This window comes from Babylonia areolata, chromosome 27 (genome assembly GCF_041734735.1).
Source record: "Babylonia areolata isolate BAREFJ2019XMU chromosome 27, ASM4173473v1, whole genome shotgun sequence".
Lineage (NCBI taxonomy): Eukaryota > Metazoa > Mollusca > Gastropoda > Neogastropoda > Buccinidae > Babylonia > Babylonia areolata.
This window is the reverse complement of record NC_134902.1, coordinates 11,810,186-11,827,603: the sequence shown is the minus strand read 5'-3', so window position 1 is coordinate 11,827,603 and position 17,418 is coordinate 11,810,186. Positions and strand designations below refer to the sequence as shown.

Below are 17,418 nucleotides of genomic sequence, written 5' to 3'. Positions count from 1 at the left end.
GGGAACAGTCACATGCAGCGTTAAGCAAAGCAGGGCAGCCAACTACCTGTTCAAAGTCTTCAGTCTCGCAGAAGTAGCACGGCGTTCGTGGGTTGTCCATGCCGACATTGTTCACTGAAAACAACGAAACAACAAACAGTGGTTTAAATGGACCAGAATGATGTTTTTGAAGGGTTTCAATATTACCCCCATCCTCCAATTTGTTCAGTAAAGCTTCTTTGTAAAGTCAACAACAACAACAACAAAAAAACACGGTAACACAACATCAAATCTTAAATGACAGAGAAAAAAAAAAAAGATACACGCCATGGAGTGAATGCAAAAAATGTACAACAGAGTTCCTCCCTCCAATCATTAGCCTGTCGGACACACGTTTCAAGTGAGCGTGGACACACAGTGTGAAGGATCACTTTGTGCACGACCCTGCGGAAGGGCGGTGTGTCCGGCCTGTATGTCTGTCTGTTGCCGGCTGTGGTGTGTGTACACTGAATTCAATTCACGCACGTTTTGGAACTGATCCATTCCTTCTGGGCATATCAGCCATTGCTGAACAGGAAAAGGCACCACTAAACGCAAACTAAATCAGTAGCAGTGCAGGATCTCCTTTGATGCGTGGCTTCATGGACACCCATGATCGGGTGCTCTATGCGGACTGCTGACGCTGGGACTGCGCTTGAAAGAGCTCATGCTGTGAATGAGGTCCTCTTTAACGCCAGCTGTTGAAACTGTCCTGTCGGTAATAATGCCTTTTTTGATCAATTCCGGGAATTTTCCTATCATAACCTGACGACGGAATTCAAAGGTTTATAGAATAGAATATGTTTTTATTACCAAGTGTACCGGGGTCACAAGGAATATTGGTACTTAACAAGATACGAACATAAATCGAAAACCATATACAAACACAGATACAGTATAAATTAGGATACATACAAGTGCATATCAATATAAAAACTTGTGTATACTCACACAAGCACGCACTGCACACACACACGCAGGCACGCACACACACACACACACGCGCGCGCGCGCGCACGCAAAGACACACACACACACACACGTTTGAACAGAAGCTGCATATTTCATGTGGATGGAGCTGATGACTAGATCTTTCGGTAAATTCTATTTATCACACTGGATTTGTTCGAGAGACAGGGCATTGACTGCTTTGGGGAAAAAGCTACTGGCGAAGCGACTGGTTTTCGTCCTTATACTTCTGTACGTCGACCGTCGACCAGAGGGGAGCATCTCGAAAATCCCAAAAGCTGGGATTCAAATATGTGTATGTAGAGGGAGAAGGGAGGTGACAGACAAAAAGGCAGGGTATGTAGGCTTTAGTTAATCAGCAGACGTGCTATTTCATTGAGTTTCTTTGACATTCCATAAACGTTACGATTTTGTGTAAATACAGGCACGTGTGTGTACGTATGACTGTGTGTGAGACATTGACAGTTTTATTCAACACAGACTGTGGCCCCCGACGAAGGGGTTGCAGGGAACACATTGCCATACAATGTGGGACACTAAAACGGTAAACTACAAAGTTAGCAACGCATAACGAATAATAATCTATTTCGTTTGAAACTGGATTTTTAATGCTCTATACAGGTAAAAAGCGAACTAATTTGCAATGGTTTCTTTTGTTGATGACGTAAGTGATGAACGTCGAAAGAGAGATGGGTGTCAATGTTATTTCAGTGGAAGTAAAGAAATGTTTGAGAGAGACTACAAATGAGCAAATGTGTGTGCGCTTTCATTCTCCTTTTCAGTTTTTATCAATCTTAAGTGTATAGTGATATAACAGTCAAGTGTGTTATTGAAATAACAGTAGCTAGTCAATTTCCATTCATTTGAAATATGAAAGAGACAGACTATGCTATACATTGTGAGAACAGACGGGAAATAAAACAACAACAAAAAACCAGCCACCCACACATACCCAGAACGCCAATGTCCAGTCCAGTCAGCTGTTGCTTGATGCTGTCGTAGATGTCTGTTTTCTTGAAGTCTGCCGTGATCACTTTCACTGACACCTGGAACTGCTGAACTGAAAGTGTACAGTCATTCAGGTTGTCAGCTGATTAGCCAGGTAAACACACACACACATGCGCGCGCCCGCGCACACACGCACGAACGCTAGCACGCACGCACACACACACACACACACACACACACATACACACACACACTCACTCACTCACTCACCAATCTGTTCAGCAACTGCAGACAGTTTCTGGGGGTTTCTGCTGATGAGTACAATGTCCATCCCTTTCTCTGCCAGCTGTGAACACACACACACACACACACACACACACACACTTCTAAAACTGAAGATAATTGATTAACTTGAAGAAAGTAAGAACAACAGTATCCGCGGCACCCAAGCACCCCTCCAACCTGACAACCCACCTCAAGCAGGTCATGCTACTTGTTAGGTCGAAGTGCATGGCGTAAGTTTCTGATTAACACTAAACTAGTCCAAATTAAATGCTGCACAATAAAACACTGCCAGCGTGATAGACTATATTGGAACTAGAGACGGAGAGACTAGCAGTTAGCAGCAGAGAGTAAGAGAGACTAAAATGACGGACGAAGAGACAGACAGGAAGACGCAGAAACAGATAAGTTACCTGAAAAGCATAACTCTTTCCAATGCCATCGGTGGAGCCAGTGACCACTGGAACACATTATCATATTCATTATTGCGGCAGTAGTAGTACTGCTGTTTTTATTGTCATCATTAATGATATTTATAATACAGCCCCTATCTTCAGTTGCAGATCAAGCTCTAAGCGCTTTACAAACACTGACGTGGTCATTCAGTTGCACGACTGATTGCATACCTGGGCCCCAGAGCCGAATGACAGCTGCCATTAGGCGCACGCGCACATTTATATAACAGTGGATTTCTGTTGCCAGGGACAACGTCTGGCGTGGGTTCTTTTATGTGCGCTACGTGCATGCTGCACACGGAACTCGTTTTATCGTCTCATCCGATTGACTGTTGTTCAGATTACCACTTAAAACCAAGTGGAGTGGGGGGTGGGGGGTGGGGATCAGTTCAAGCGAGTGAGGGATTCAGTCTTGTTCCCTCAGATTCTCACGCTTTCCAGGCGTGCGCCTTACCACACTTTCGGTGGGTCATGGAAACAAGCCGGAACATCCAGTACCCAGCACTGATGCACATCCCCGAAAACGGAGTATGGCTGCCTACATGGCGGGGTAAATGAACAAAACGGTCTTGCACGTAGACTCAGGCTGTTGCATGCCTGTCTGAGCGTGTATACGTGCGTGCCTGAAATCTGATTGAATGACTAAGGAAACGAATGATGAGCGCCCAGTTGGCTCTATCCAGGTAGGCAGCCTGTTGTGCAAATGACCCCGTGTTTGTAAAGCGCTTAGAGCTTGGTCTCCGACAGAGGATAGGCGCTATATAAGTATCCATATCAATCAATCAATCAAACCACGAGACGATCCCTCGATGAATAATCCGAATTTACACTGAACGAGCATAAAAAGTTCATAGTACTTTTTTTTTTTTCTCAGGCAGTAAATCAGTTCTCGTTTTGAGGTCCCATAAACGATGAAAAAGGAATACATATGTGCCGGCTGTGTGGGCAAACACACACACACACACACACACACGCACACACATATGTATATATATATATATATATATATATATATTATTTGTGCGGTCAGTGTGTGGGGGTGGGGTGGAGACGTCTGTATGCCGTGTACATGTGTGGGCACACTGATGATGATGATGATGATGATGATGATGATGATGATGTGTGTGTGTGTGTGTGTGTGTGTGTGTGTGTGTGTGTGTTAGTTTGTGTGTCTGTCAGTGTAAGCGTGTGTGTAAGTGTGCCGGTGTGGGTGTGGGTGTGTGGGTGTGTTTTGGTGGGTGTCAGTGTGCAGGTGTGTAGTCACACACTTCTCTTTTCTCTCTTAATTGTTTTAACACAAAGCAAATTGATTCCATGCATGTGTGTTCTGCTGTGTCTTCATTTTAACAGGTTTAAACAAAAGCCGTGTCTGTGAGTACAACGTGACAGTGCAATTTTTTTTTTTTTACTTGACCAAGAAGGGTTTTCTGCGTGCCTGAAAACAGGTGCTGATTGCACACACTGTCATTTGAAACACTGCTGGTGTTGCTCCAGTTTTTTTAAATCCTCGTCACGCCATGCATTAACCTACTTTCAACCCCCCTCCCCTCTCTGTCTGTCTGTCTGTCTCTCTCACACACACTGACACACACACACACACACACTGACACACACACACACACACACTCGCGTGTGCATGCTAAATACAAACAGCCATGACCTAGTTTCACACCGCTGCTGCACAGCTTGTGGCCTCACCACTGAACTGAATACTGAGCAGGATGGGCTTCACTGGCAGGGTTCAGAGTAAAAGAGGCAGGTGGGTTGTCGTCCCTCTTTACCTTTGCACAAGAGTGCTGTGTGAAAGACGAGACTTAAGTGTCACAACTAGAATGCTGAAAGTTCCCTTTGAGGGGGTAGGGATTGAGATCAAAGCATCAGCAAACGAAACAAAAAAAGACAAGCAAAGCATCGCGTGCTTGCACTAAAATCTGCCATTCACGCGGCAATAGAACACTGTACCTGCCCACCGTCCATAGTGTTTGGGGTCCACAGGGAAACAGCGACGAACGGCCCTGTAGGTCACACGCAGTATGTGGCTGCACACTCTCAGTGCCACATAACCCGCACTGACAGCGCCCACAACACACAGACAGTCGGCGTACCTTCCGAAGTAGCTGGCCATGTTTGTGTTTTTGCCTTTCTTTGATGGACGCTGCAACTGCTTCTTCGGCCCAACCCCTCTTCCCCCGATTTTGGATCCCCGGTAGTACAGTGTACAATTTGTGCAGCACACGTCACTGATGTGAATGATAATTCTGCTTCAACCGCCTTAGCCGTCAAACTGGAGCAAGACTGTGGGGATCGTGTGGCCCTTTTCACGTACTTTGGTTCTTCAACCGTGGCCTAACCCGGACGGGTGTCGATAGCGCGATCTGTCATTATGTGCTTCGTGTCGTTAGTGCTATATACCATTACTATACCTACTTTTTGTAGCACTATGTGTCACGGTCGCGGTATATGCCATCACCACTACTTGAATAGCGCTACGATTGCACTACTTTTATCACCACGCCAGTGTCAATAGTGTTACGTGTCGGTAGCAATACTTGGTAAATGGCTCTTTCTTCTTCTTCTTCTTCTTCTTCTCTCTCTCTCTCTCTCTCTCTCTCTCTCACGCCGGCGGCGCAACACACAAAGACTATAACAAAATAACCGGCCTCAGCCAATTCCCCTCTACAAATGCACACAAGCACCAAGACGGACGCAAAGTCAGTACATGACACCCAGCTATGAGAGAGGTGGTGTGACGGCCGGATACAGAGAGACAGACAGAGAGAGAGAGAGAGCCGGGGAGAGAGAAACAGAAGAGCACCCGCCGGATACTGCCGAACAATGAGAACGCTGTTTATTATATAACTGACGATAACTGAACAAATGAGGAAAGTGAAATGAAATGTATACGATTGATTCAAAGTAAGCAACAACAACAACAAAAATTAATAAGGTAAAGGCAGGGTGCACACACACATTGTCTATTGACATAATATGCGTGTTCACATACACTACTGACATGCACAATCAAAAGTAAAAGACATACGTGCAGATATATGCATGGTCGCAAATATATGCATAATAGATAAACTGTGACAAACATTCACACACACACACACACACACACAACGTAGCACACACACACACACACACACACTCACTGACAAACACACAGAGATGCATATATATATATATATATCCTGGACTTGCTGGCACCACTCCATGAAAATAATTCCACAGGGGTGGATTCTCAGAACAACATAAAATGGTAAATAAACACCAAGGAAAATAATTGTCCTTTTTTTTTTTTTACTCTCCTTGCGTGTATTTACAATTATATATATATACATATTATGTATGTATGAACATGATGTGTGTGTGTGTGTGTGTGTGTAATGTAAATGAGAAAGATTGACAGAGACTGAGAGAGAGAGAATCTTAAATGGGTGAAGAAATAGGTTTAATAAAGGCCTTTTAACAATGCTGCCCAGTTGGGGGGTGGGGGTGGGGGTGGGGGGGGTAAAAACGGTCATACACGTGAACGCCCACTCGTGTACATACGAGTGAACGTGGGAGTTGCAGAGGACGAACGCAGAAGAAGAAGAGATGTTACCGGAATATTCCAATAACAATATAATGAAATTATTCTCACATAAGTACAATTATTGCACAACACACACACACACACACACACACACACACACACACACACACACACACATCTAATTCTGATATCAAATGAATGTACAATTACATTACTACTAGAGGCATCTGCTTGGCAGATGTGGTGTATATGTAGCGTATATGGATTTGTCCGAACGCAGTGACGCCTCCTTGAGCTACTGAAACTGAAACTACTACTAGAGTGCATACCCATATGCACAAACATGTATATTTATACCCAAATAAATGCACAAACACCCATACAATGTGTTCACACACACACACACACACACACACACACACACACACACACACACACATATATATATATAATGTTGTTGGAGGGAGGACCGGGTAGGAGGGAGAGACAGACAGGGAGAGACAGAGGGAGAATGAGAGAGGGAGAGAGGGGAAGGAGGGAAGAAGGGAGAGAGAAATAGAAAGAGAAAGAGAGACAGAGAAAGAGATGGGAGGGGGAGGCGAATTGAAGGCTGTTGGACTGTTTTTCATGCGTCGCGCTGCGCCCGTGAAACGCCGTGTTAAGTGTCCAGAAGATTGGAAAAAAAAATAAATGCACGTTTTATCATCATTTTTTTGGACTGACATTGCTTTAATGACACGTGGCGATAAAAGGTTTGAAAAAAATATATACATATGGTGGTGTGTCCGTCGAGATCGATGATGACCATCGTTGTCATCCAGATGGGGGATGGGCGGAGGGTGGTGGTGGGGTGGGGGGAAGGATGCTCATGAGTCTATCTGTGAGTGCGCAGATGGCTGAATAGTCCAATCTGCGCACGAAATGTTCGCTGACAGTTGGGGCAGACAAAGACAGGCATATCATTGTCAGGGAGCTTGTTTGCCCGTGACTTTCTGGCCTGCCTCTTCTGAACAGCTGCAGCAGTCCTGTTGGCCTCGCACAACTTGGCGCCTTTGTGCACAGCAGCGCGCCATTTGTTACGGTCCACTGCAGATTCCTCCCAGGAGTCAGGGTTGATATCAAACGCTTTCAGAGAGACTTTCAGAGTATCTCTGAAGCGCTTCTTCTGACCTCCGTGTGATCTCTTCCCTTGTTGCAGCTCGCCATAGAAGAGCCTTTTGGGCAGCCGATGGTCTGGCATGCGCGCCACGTGTCCAGCCCAGCGAAGCTGGGACTGCATCAGGATGGTGAAGATGCTGGGAAGGGTGGCTTTTGCGAGCACCTCTGTGTCTGGGGTCCTGTCTTGCCACTTGATGTTCAGTAGCTTCCTGAGGCATGTTGTGTGGAAGTGGTTCAGCTTCTTGGCATGCCGTTGGTACACTGTCCAAGTTTCGCAGCCGTACAGTAGTGTGGGGAGAACTACTGCTCTGTAGACCTTTAGCTTGGTCTCAAGACTAATGCCTCTTCTGTTCCAGACATTTGCACTGAGTCTACCAAAAGTTGCACTTGCTCTTGCAATCCTGACATTCACTTCATCGTCGATGGTCGCATTTCGTGACAGTGTGCTGCCAAGGTATGTGAACCGCTCCACCGCACTGAGTCTCTGACCGTTGACTGTGATGTTGGGCTCAACGTAGGGTTTCCCTGGGGCTGGCTGATGGAGAACTTCAGTTTTCCTCGTGCTGATGGTAAGGCCGAAGTTCCTGCTGGCAGTGGCAAACTTGTCGACGCTGAGTTGCATGTCAGCTTCAGATCCAGCGTTGAGGGCACAGTCATCAGCAAACAAAAAGTCTCTGATGATATCTGTCATGACCTTCGTTTTTGCTTGAAGCCTTCTGAGGTTAAACAGCTTGCCATCTGTTCGGTACTTTAGGCCGATTCCAACATCGCCATCTCTGAAGGCATCAGTAAGCATTGCAGAGAACATGAGGCTGAACAGCGTTGGAGCCAGGACGCATCCTTGCTTGACACCATTTGTGACAGCAAAAGGAGCAGATGTTTCGCCATTGTCCTGGACTCGAGCCTGCATGCCTTCATGGAATTGGCTGACCAAGGAAATAAATTTCCGAGGGCATCCGTACTTGGCCATGATCTTCCACAGTCCCTCTCTACTCACGGTGTCAAAGGCCTTAGTGAGGTCGACATAGGTGGAGAACAGATCAGCATTTTGCTCCTGACATTTCTCTTGCAGCTGCCTTGCAGCAAACACCATGTCCGTGGTTCCGCGCTCTTTCCGGAATCCACATTGGCTCTCAGGCAAATGACCTTGGTCAAGGTGTGCTGTGAGGCGGTTTAGTAGGATCCTGGCAAGTATCTTGCCTGCGATGGAGAGCAAGGAAATGCCCCGATGGTTATCACAGGCTTGCCGGTTCCCCTTTCGCTTGTACAAGTGAATGATAGATGCATCTTTGAAATCCTGGGGGATCGTCTCTTCTTTCCACATGAGTGAGTACAGCTGATGAAGCTTCTCAGTCAGCACAGTGCCTCCATCCTTGTAGACCTCTGCTGGTATGGAGTCTGAGCCAGGTGCTTTGCCACTGGATAGCAGACGGATTGCTTTCTGGGTCTCAAGAAGTGTTGGCGGATCGTCCAGTGCTTCGTTGGTGGGGACTTGTGGGAGACGGTCTATGGCTTCATCATTTATGGAGGAAGGGCGATTTAAGACACTGTTGAAGTGCTCAGCCCATCGTTCGAGAATGTTCTCCTTCTCGGTGATCAAGGTATTCCCATCTGCACTGAGGAGGGGGGATGATCCTGAGGATGTGGGGCCGTAGACTTCTTTTAAGGCATCATAGAACCTCTTCATATCGTGCCTGTCAGCATATCCCTGGATCTCATCAGCTTTGTCACTCAGCCACTTATCCTGCATCTGGCGTAACTTTTGCTGAACAGTCCTGCGGATGGCATTGTACGCATCCTTTTTTGATGTGGACTTTGGGTTGCTCAGGTGGGCTTGATGCAGACGGCGTTTCTCATCCAGAAGCTGCTTGATTTCATCACAGTTTTCATCAAACCAGTCTTTGTGCTTTCTGATCATGGGTCCCAGGGTCTCTGAAGCTGTACTATAGATCAGCTCACGCAGGGTCCTCCAGTCAGACTCCACATTCTGGTTGTTCAGAGAGGCGGATTCCAGACGATCTTCCAGCAGCTCCACAAAGGACTGTTTGATGGTGATGTTTTTCAGCTTAGCGATGTTGAGCCGTTTTGGAGCCTTCTGGCCTTGGGGGCGTCTCTTGGGCTGGATTCGAATATTCAGCTTCGAGACTACAAGGCGATGGTCTGTCCAACACTCGGCGCCGCACATGGTCTTTGTTACACGTACATCTTGCCTATCCCTTTTCCTGATGATGACGTAATCGATGAGATGCCAATGCTTTGAGCGAGGGTGCATCCATGACGTCCTGTTACGGGTAGGGAGGCAGAAAACTGTGTTGGTTATCAGCAGTTCGTGCTCTGCACATGTCTGAAGCAAAAGCAATCCATTTGGGTTGCAGTGGCCCACACCGTGCTTTCCAATCACTCCATCCCAGGAGATGTAGTCAGAGCCAACTCTAGCATTGAAGTCCCCAAGAATGATGAGCTTGTCTGCTTTAGGGATGGCAGCAATGACAGAGTGAAGGTCCTCGTAGAACTTCGCCTTCACTTCATCCGGGTTGGTCATGGTTGGGGCGTAGGCACTGACAATGGTGAGGTGCTTCTGGCCAGATGCCAGTGGGAGTTTCATGGTCATAAGCCTATCGTTGACTCCCTTTGGGATTCCAGCTAGCTTGCTGACAAGTGCTGTTTTTACTGCAAAACCAACACCAGCCTCACGTCGCTCTTCGCTTCCTCGTCCACTCCAGAAGAAGGTGTAACCAGATCCCCGTTCACAGAGCTCGCCTTCGCCTGCAAGCCGAGTCTCACTCAAGGCTGCGATGTCGATATTGTATCTGGCGAGTTCGGATGCAACTAGTGCGGTTCTCCTTTGGGGTCTGTCCGCGTTATCTCTGTCCAGGAGAGTCCTTATGTTCCAAGCACCAATGGTGAGAGGAACGATCCTTGCTTTTTTCTTTTCTTTCTCTTTGTTTCGACCGCTGATGTAGGGTCCCCGCCAGCCGCGGTATGCTGGCCAGGGTGATATGGAGCAGGCAATTTTTAGGGCACCTTTTCTAGCCCCTTCCTCATGCCAGGGAGGTGAGCAGTGCATTCCTAAAGAGGGCTGCTCAGACGCTCAGACGGCTGCCGAGCTCCATCGCTGCTCCTGTCGACGAAGAACGACCCTATGGCCTGAGCCGCCTGCGTGCAGGTCTGCGGCTGCGACTGCCAGTGTACCCACACCTGTCGTTTCGTCGCTCGCCTGTCGCCACAGGACTTGGGGGTGATGAAATGATGAAGGATGAAAGGTCATTTTGGATGACTGATGACTTGCGCGATGAGTTTGTTTAAAGTGAAGAGGAGTTGCGCAACGTCGACCTCACTCTCTCGTCCGGGTCCACCAATTTCCAGTGGCAAGACTAAGTCGAGACGACTGGAGGATGAGCACGGATGCAGTGGATGACCAAGATATCCTTTCGGTGTCTCATCTTGCTCTCTGCACTCCACAGTGCGTTGCTGTAACCGCCTTCCTCTCCGTTGAACCGATAGGTTTCTTCCGCAGATTCTGCCGGATCCAGACTTCGCATGCATGGGTAGACACACCCCGGGGGCCAACTGCGTGTGGCATGCACACAGCACGGTGGAGCTAGATGGCCGTCGGTGGCTCTCCTGAGCCGACGCCCTTTTATGGATCTCCATAAGGGTGTCTAGCCACCCGCCTCACCAGTCCCAGAAGGGAGTGGTGGGAGTGCCGGTTTAGTCGTCGGCAACCCGACCCTGAACAGGTTGTACTGGATTACAGGTTTCCAGTAGCAGATCTAATAACCTGACCTGACACTTTATATACATATAATGTCGACAAGTAGCACTACAGCTGACACGTAGCGCTATTGTCGCGGAGCGCTCTTGACACGTCAGTAGTGAAATTTAAAACAGTAGTGCTATCGACACGTAGTGCTATTGAACGTATTGATAACGACATGTAGTGGAATCAACACGCTGCGCTGTCGGGAAGTACCTCACTTCCATTTTAGCCTCCCCCTGCCCCCCAGGACCAACCCAGATGACATTAAAGACTAGTACTATGAAGAACTCGACGCCCTCATTTCAGCAGTCCCACAGTCAGAGAAGCTCATTGTTCTCGGGGACTCCATTGCCAGAGTAGGGACAGACTACCAAAATTTGGGAAGGGATCATTGGAAAATTTGGCACTGGCAAATGTAACAGTAATGTCCTTCTGCTCCTCAAGACGTATGCCACACATGACCTTGTCATCACCAACACCCTGTTCCGCCTACCCACCCATAAGAAGACGTCATGCATGCACCCTCACTCAAGGCACTGGCATCTTACAGACAACGTCATCACCAGGAAGAAGGACAGGCTGAACGTCAGAGTGACGAAAGTTATGTGTGATGCCAACTGCTGGAACGACCACTGCTTCATTGTGTCCAAGTTCAGGTTTCGCGCTCTGCCCACGAGAAGACCCCAATGTCAGAAGACTGCAAAAAGGCTTAATGTCTCCAAGCTGAAAAGCAGCAAGGTTGCGAAAGAACTTGCCAACGACCTTGAAGGCAGACTGCCAGACACACCACAGGAAGACGGGACCAGTGTTGAGGAATAGTGGATGGCCTTCAGAGACGCCGTCTACTCTATTGCCCTCGAACATATCGGACCAGCAACCCGAAGAAACCAAGACTGGTTCGATGAGAATGATGAAGAAATAGTGGCACTGATAACAGAGAAACATCAACTGTTAACTCACTCAGTACGGCCAGTCCTCTCTTCTCCTCTACACAGACCCCTCGGATGTCCAGTGGGTGTCTGAATGACCCAACCTTTAGCTTCCGTCGTCAGAATTGTGGTATTCTTATCAACATTCACCTCTTCAGTATAAGAGCCTTCCGCTTGCAATATTTTGATGATGGTAATTGGCGTGAAACGCTGTTAACGTCGTCTCTTTCGCCGTTCGTATGGAGAGAGTTAAGAGCGCATCATGACCCTACGTCACAAGCCAAGGAAAATAGAGAGATGCAGAAGAGACTGTGCGAGATGCTGGACAGCTGGTTCAGCAAGAGGGCGGATGAAAATCAGGGCTACACAGACAGCCATCACGCAAAGCGCTTCTATGATGTGCTAAAGGCTGTATACGGACCCCAGTCCTCCAGCTCCTCAGCCCTCCTCAATGCAGATGGGATGCAGCTGCTGACAGAGAAGAAGAAGATTCTGGTGCGGTGGGCTGCGCTCTTCAACAACACCCTCAACCGTCCTGCCAACATCAGCGACGAGGCCATTGCTCGCCTGCCCCAGGTAGAGATCAATGAGGACCTTAACACCCTCCCCACAGAAGATGAAGTCAGGAAGGCAGTGAAGCAACTCTCCTGTGGCAAAGCGCCAGGATCCAATGCAATCCCTGCTGAGGTATACAAAGCAGGAGGCCCTGCCATGATGCAAAAGCTGACTGAACTCTTCCAGTCCATGTGGAACGAGGGACAGATCCCGTAACAGCTGAAAGATGCCAGCATAGTCCACATCTACAAGAGGAAAGGCAACCGCCAGTCTTGCGACAACCACCGAGGCATCTCCTCTTGTCCATTGCTGGGAAGATTCTGGCCGTGTCCTGCTCAACGCCTTCTCCAACATCTTGAGCAAGGTCTCCTCCCAAAAAGCCAGTGCAGCTTCCGTGCTGAACGTGGGACTGCAGACATGATTTTTGCTGCTCGCCAACTCCAGGAAAAATGCCAGGAGCAACACAGTGACCTCTTCATGACCTTTGTCGATCTGACCAAGGCTTTGATACGGTCAGCAGAGAAGGCTTGTGGAAGATCATGGAGAAGTTTGGCTGCCCCAGCAAGTTCATCACAATCGTCCGGCAGTTCACGACGGCATGATGGTGAAAGTTCTGGATGACGGAGACGAGTCAGAGGCCTTCCCAGTGACAAACGGCGTCAAACAAGGCTGCGTTCTCGCCCCGACTCTGTTCAGTATGGTATTCTCTGCCATGCTGACAGATGCCTTCCGTGACTGCGAAGAAGGAATCCACGTCAGGTACAGGACTGACGGGAGATTGTTCAACCTCAGGCGCCTGCAGGCTGTTACAAAGGTGAAAGAGACTGTCATCAGAGACTTCTTGTTTGCTGATGACTGCGCACTCAACGCCAGCACAGAGCAGAAGATGCAGTGTGAAATGGACTGCTTCTCACAAGCCTGCGACAACTTCGGTCTCACCATCAGCACCAAAAAGACCGAAGTTATGTACCAGCCTGCCCCAGGAAAGTCATACCAGGAGCCGCGCATCACAGTGAAGGGGCAGAACCTCCAGGCAGTTGACAACTTCACCTACCTGGGCAGCACGCTCTCTCACGCAGTGAACATAGACGCTGAGGTCAACAACAGGATCGCCAAAGCCAGCGCCGCCTTTGGGAGACTCCGTGAGAACGTCTGGGAGCGGAGAGGACTCAGCGCTACCACCAAGCTGAAGGTCTACTGTGCAGTGGTCCTTACCACCCTCTTTACGCCAGCGAGGACCTGGACTGTCTACAGCAGACACGCCAAACAGCTCAATCGCTTCCACCTGAGCTGTCTCCGCAGACTCCTTCCACATCAGGTGGCAGGACAAAGTCCTCGACACCGAAAGTCCTGGAACGAGCTGGCCTCTGCAGCGTCCTACACCCTCCTGCAGAAAGCCAAGCCAGGTGGGCTGGACATGTGGTCAGAATGCCAGACAGTCGACTGCCTAAGCAGCTGCTGTACGGAGAACTGTGTCAGGGCAAGCGCGTAGTTGGAGGGCAGATGAAACGCTACAAAGACTGCCTCAAGGCATCCCTCGAAGACCTGGGCGTTGACATCAACACGTGGGAGAGGCTTGCTCTGGACCGTCCAGCAGCTTGGCGCAGCAAGATCACCACAGGAGCTCGTGTAGCTGAAGCCAGCCACATCACCAAAAGGCGCAACGAAAGCGTGCTGTGCGCAAGGCCCGAGCAACATCCACTGCCATGACAGCACCCACTCACTTGTGTCCCACATGTGAGCGAGCTTTCAGGGCTCGGATTGGCCTCATCAGTCACCCACAACCACTGATTTTTTTTTTTTTTTTTTTTTGGGGCGGGTGGGGGGGGGGGTGTATTTTTTTCATTTTAAGCCATGGTCATCTTCGAAGGACGAACATCAGCACAATGAAACACATTATCAGTAAAATGAAAATAACAAAAATACAATCAGTTGAATAAGATGCCCTTCTTACAGCCTGCTATGCAATTTGTTCAGTGTATCATAGTCTCAGCAAAACAAAGCGCAATTTGGTGGTACACGTGTGACACTTCTTCTTCTTCTCCTTCTTCAGTGTTGAGGGCCCGCAATCAAACTTGATTATTCTGGCACCTATAACTAGGGGGTTCGTAGCAGATAAATCTGGGTAGTGGACTAATTCATTTCAGCTCCGCTTCAAGTCCGTGAAGTCGTGGTGATGATGAGGAGGATGGTATGGGATATGGCGGGGGCAGGAGGAGGGATAGTGGATGAAACAGTGAGGGGGTGGGATTTGGGGGGAGGGAGGGGGATTGGTCTAGTCTGATGTTTTGGAGACCCTTGACACGAATGTGTCAAGTGTTGTGGCCTCCACTGTTCCTTTTTGGAGATTGTTCCAGTCTTTGATGGTTCTAGGTAGAAAAGCTGCGGCTCTGTACTGTGTCCTTGATGTGATCAACTGGAATTGTCTGTCATGGCCACAACGACTATGGTCAGGTAGGGGGACAAGTTTTTCTTTCAGGCTGGGACAGTGGACAAGGCCTTGGTGCACTTCGAACAGCATGCAGAGTCTTGCAACTTGCCGCCTTTTCTCCAATGAGGGCCATCCCAGTGTGTCCAGCATGCTGTTTACACTTGAGGTGTTCCTGTACCTGTTTAGGACGAAGCGTGCAGCTCGCCTTTGGACAGCTTCTATTTTTGTTACATTCTTATCTGTATGAGGGTCCCAGACGGATGATGCATACCCTAGATGGGGACGGACAAGCGCTTTGTAGGCTCGTTCCTTGATTTCTGTGGAGTTGATTTTCAGGTTCCGTTACAAGAATTTGAGGGTTCTGTTTGCTTTGAAGCACAGGTTGTTGATGTGTTCGTCCCAGTTCATGTCCTTGGTTATAGTGACTCTGAGGTATTTTGCTGACACAATGGTCTCAAGAGTATGTCCATGCAGGATATAGTCCTGGTGAAGTGGGGACCTACTCCTTGTGACCCGAAGGGTCTGACACTTTGCAGAATGAAACTCCATGTCCCAGCTCCTCTCCCAGCTGGCTAGGCGTTGGAGATCTTCTTGGAGCTGTTCTTGGTCTTCGCTGGTGGCAATCATCCTGGACACTGCTGTGTCATCAGCGAACATCCGCAAGAAGCTTCTCTGGGAGGTCATTAATGTACACTAGGAACAAGCATGGATCTAACACAGACCCCTGAGGTACACCAGATTTTACGTTCACTGTGGAAGAAGATCCAGCCACTACTACTGCCTGCTGCCGGTCCTTCAGAAAGCTAGAGATCCATGCTCCCGTAGTTCCCCTGATGCCATATCTCTGGAGTTTATGCATAAGCAAGGAGTGGTTGACCCGGTCAAATGCCTTTGAAAAGTCCATTATGAGGACATCGGTCTGTTTGCCTCTTTCCAGGTTTGCAATCAGATCTTCAGTGAACTCAAGGAGTTGGGTCTCACAAGATCTTCTTTTTCTAAACCCATGCTGGTTGTTGCTCAGTATTTGGTGGCCCTCCAGGTGCTTCATTACTACACTAACTATGATGTGCTTCAACATTTTGCACACAATGCTGGTAAGGGAGACTGGCCATTAGCTGGCTGGGTTGTACTGTTCTCCCTTCTTGAATATTGGAGCAACATGTGCTGTCCTCCAGTCTGCTGGTACAATACCTGTGGACAGGGATGAGCGAAATAGTACAGTTAGGCCAGGTGTTAGCTCCTCTGCCAGTTCTTTAAGAACTCTTGGACTGATTCCGTCAGGTCCACATGCCTTATGCGGGTTAGATTTTTCAGCATTGACTTGACACCTTTTTCACTGATGGTGATGTTGTTCATCGATGGTGTGTCAGCACAAGGCATTCCAGTCTTGTCCTGGAACTCCTCCTCTGTATATTGTCTTCCATCCCCGAACACTGATTGGAACTGCTGATTGAGGATTTCCGCTTGTTCCTTTGGATCAGAGGTCATTTGGCCATTCTTCTTGAGAGGAGAGACACCTATGTTGGATGACTTCTGATGGTTGATGTAGCTCCAGAAGCGCTTGTTCTTAGCTGCCTGGTCTGGTGTCTCATCTTCCGTAAAGATGCCGTTCAGATAGTTCCAGTAGGATCAGCGGAGCTTCCTTTGTACTGTGCGTCTAAGTGTCTTCATCTCAGCTTTCAGTTCTTCGGACCCCGTTTTACGCATCTTCTTGAAAACTCGGTCTCTCCTGTGTATAAGTCTCCGAATCTCTGCTGTAACCCAGGGTTGGCTGAACTTGTTCCTGGTTGCTTTGTGTGGGACATGCTTCTCTACTCCCTCCTTTATTGTGTCTCTGAACATGGCCCACAGATCTTCTGTTGAGGCTACACATGTCTTGTGCCTCCACCATCTTCCCGCTGAGCTCAGTTGCAGCCGGTTTTAGGTCGTCCCATTCTGCCTTTGCATAAATTGGGATAATCCTTGGGGCCTGCTTCTTCTTTACTGCACTGACGATGAATTCGCAGAAGGGGATGTTGTAGTCTGAGACTGAGGCCTGGCACAACCTCAACCCTTGGAATGAGTTGTGGGGCATTGGTCAGGATGAGATCCAGAGTGTTATTGTCTCTTGTTGGCTCCCGCACCATTTGTTCTAGACAACTGTTGTTGATTATGTCCAAGAAATCTTTGTGGAGTTGACTGGTTGAGCACTTGGGTTTGAGTGATGTTGTCTGCCAGTCCCAGCTCGGAAAGTTGAAGTCCCCTCCTATGAGTAGGTAGGCATTTCTGATCTGTGATGCCCTCTGGATTGATATCTCAAGTTTCCTGAGGCTGGGTTCATCTGCATCATCAGGCTTGTAGTACGCGCATACGTAAAGAGTGCGTCGCCCCTTCAA

General features: G+C 48.4%; 1 protein-coding gene across 1 annotated transcript in view; it reads right to left on the bottom strand.

Moving 5' to 3' along the window:
* Positions 1-4,913, bottom strand: part of LOC143301164 (very-long-chain 3-oxoacyl-CoA reductase-like) — a 20,003-nt gene extending 15,090 nt beyond the window's left edge. Inside the window, exons 1-5 of the mRNA XM_076615252.1 lie at positions 4,635-4,913; positions 2,631-2,677; positions 2,206-2,281; positions 1,940-2,047; positions 47-114 (exon numbers count right to left, since the gene is read on the bottom strand). Coding sequence (XP_076471367.1) covers positions 47-114; positions 1,940-2,047; positions 2,206-2,281; positions 2,631-2,677; positions 4,635-4,797 — 462 coding nt within the window. The 5' untranslated portion in view covers positions 4,798-4,913. The remainder of the gene's footprint in view (positions 1-46; positions 115-1,939; positions 2,048-2,205; positions 2,282-2,630; positions 2,678-4,634) is intronic.
* Positions 4,914-17,418: the final 12,505 nt, after the last annotated feature.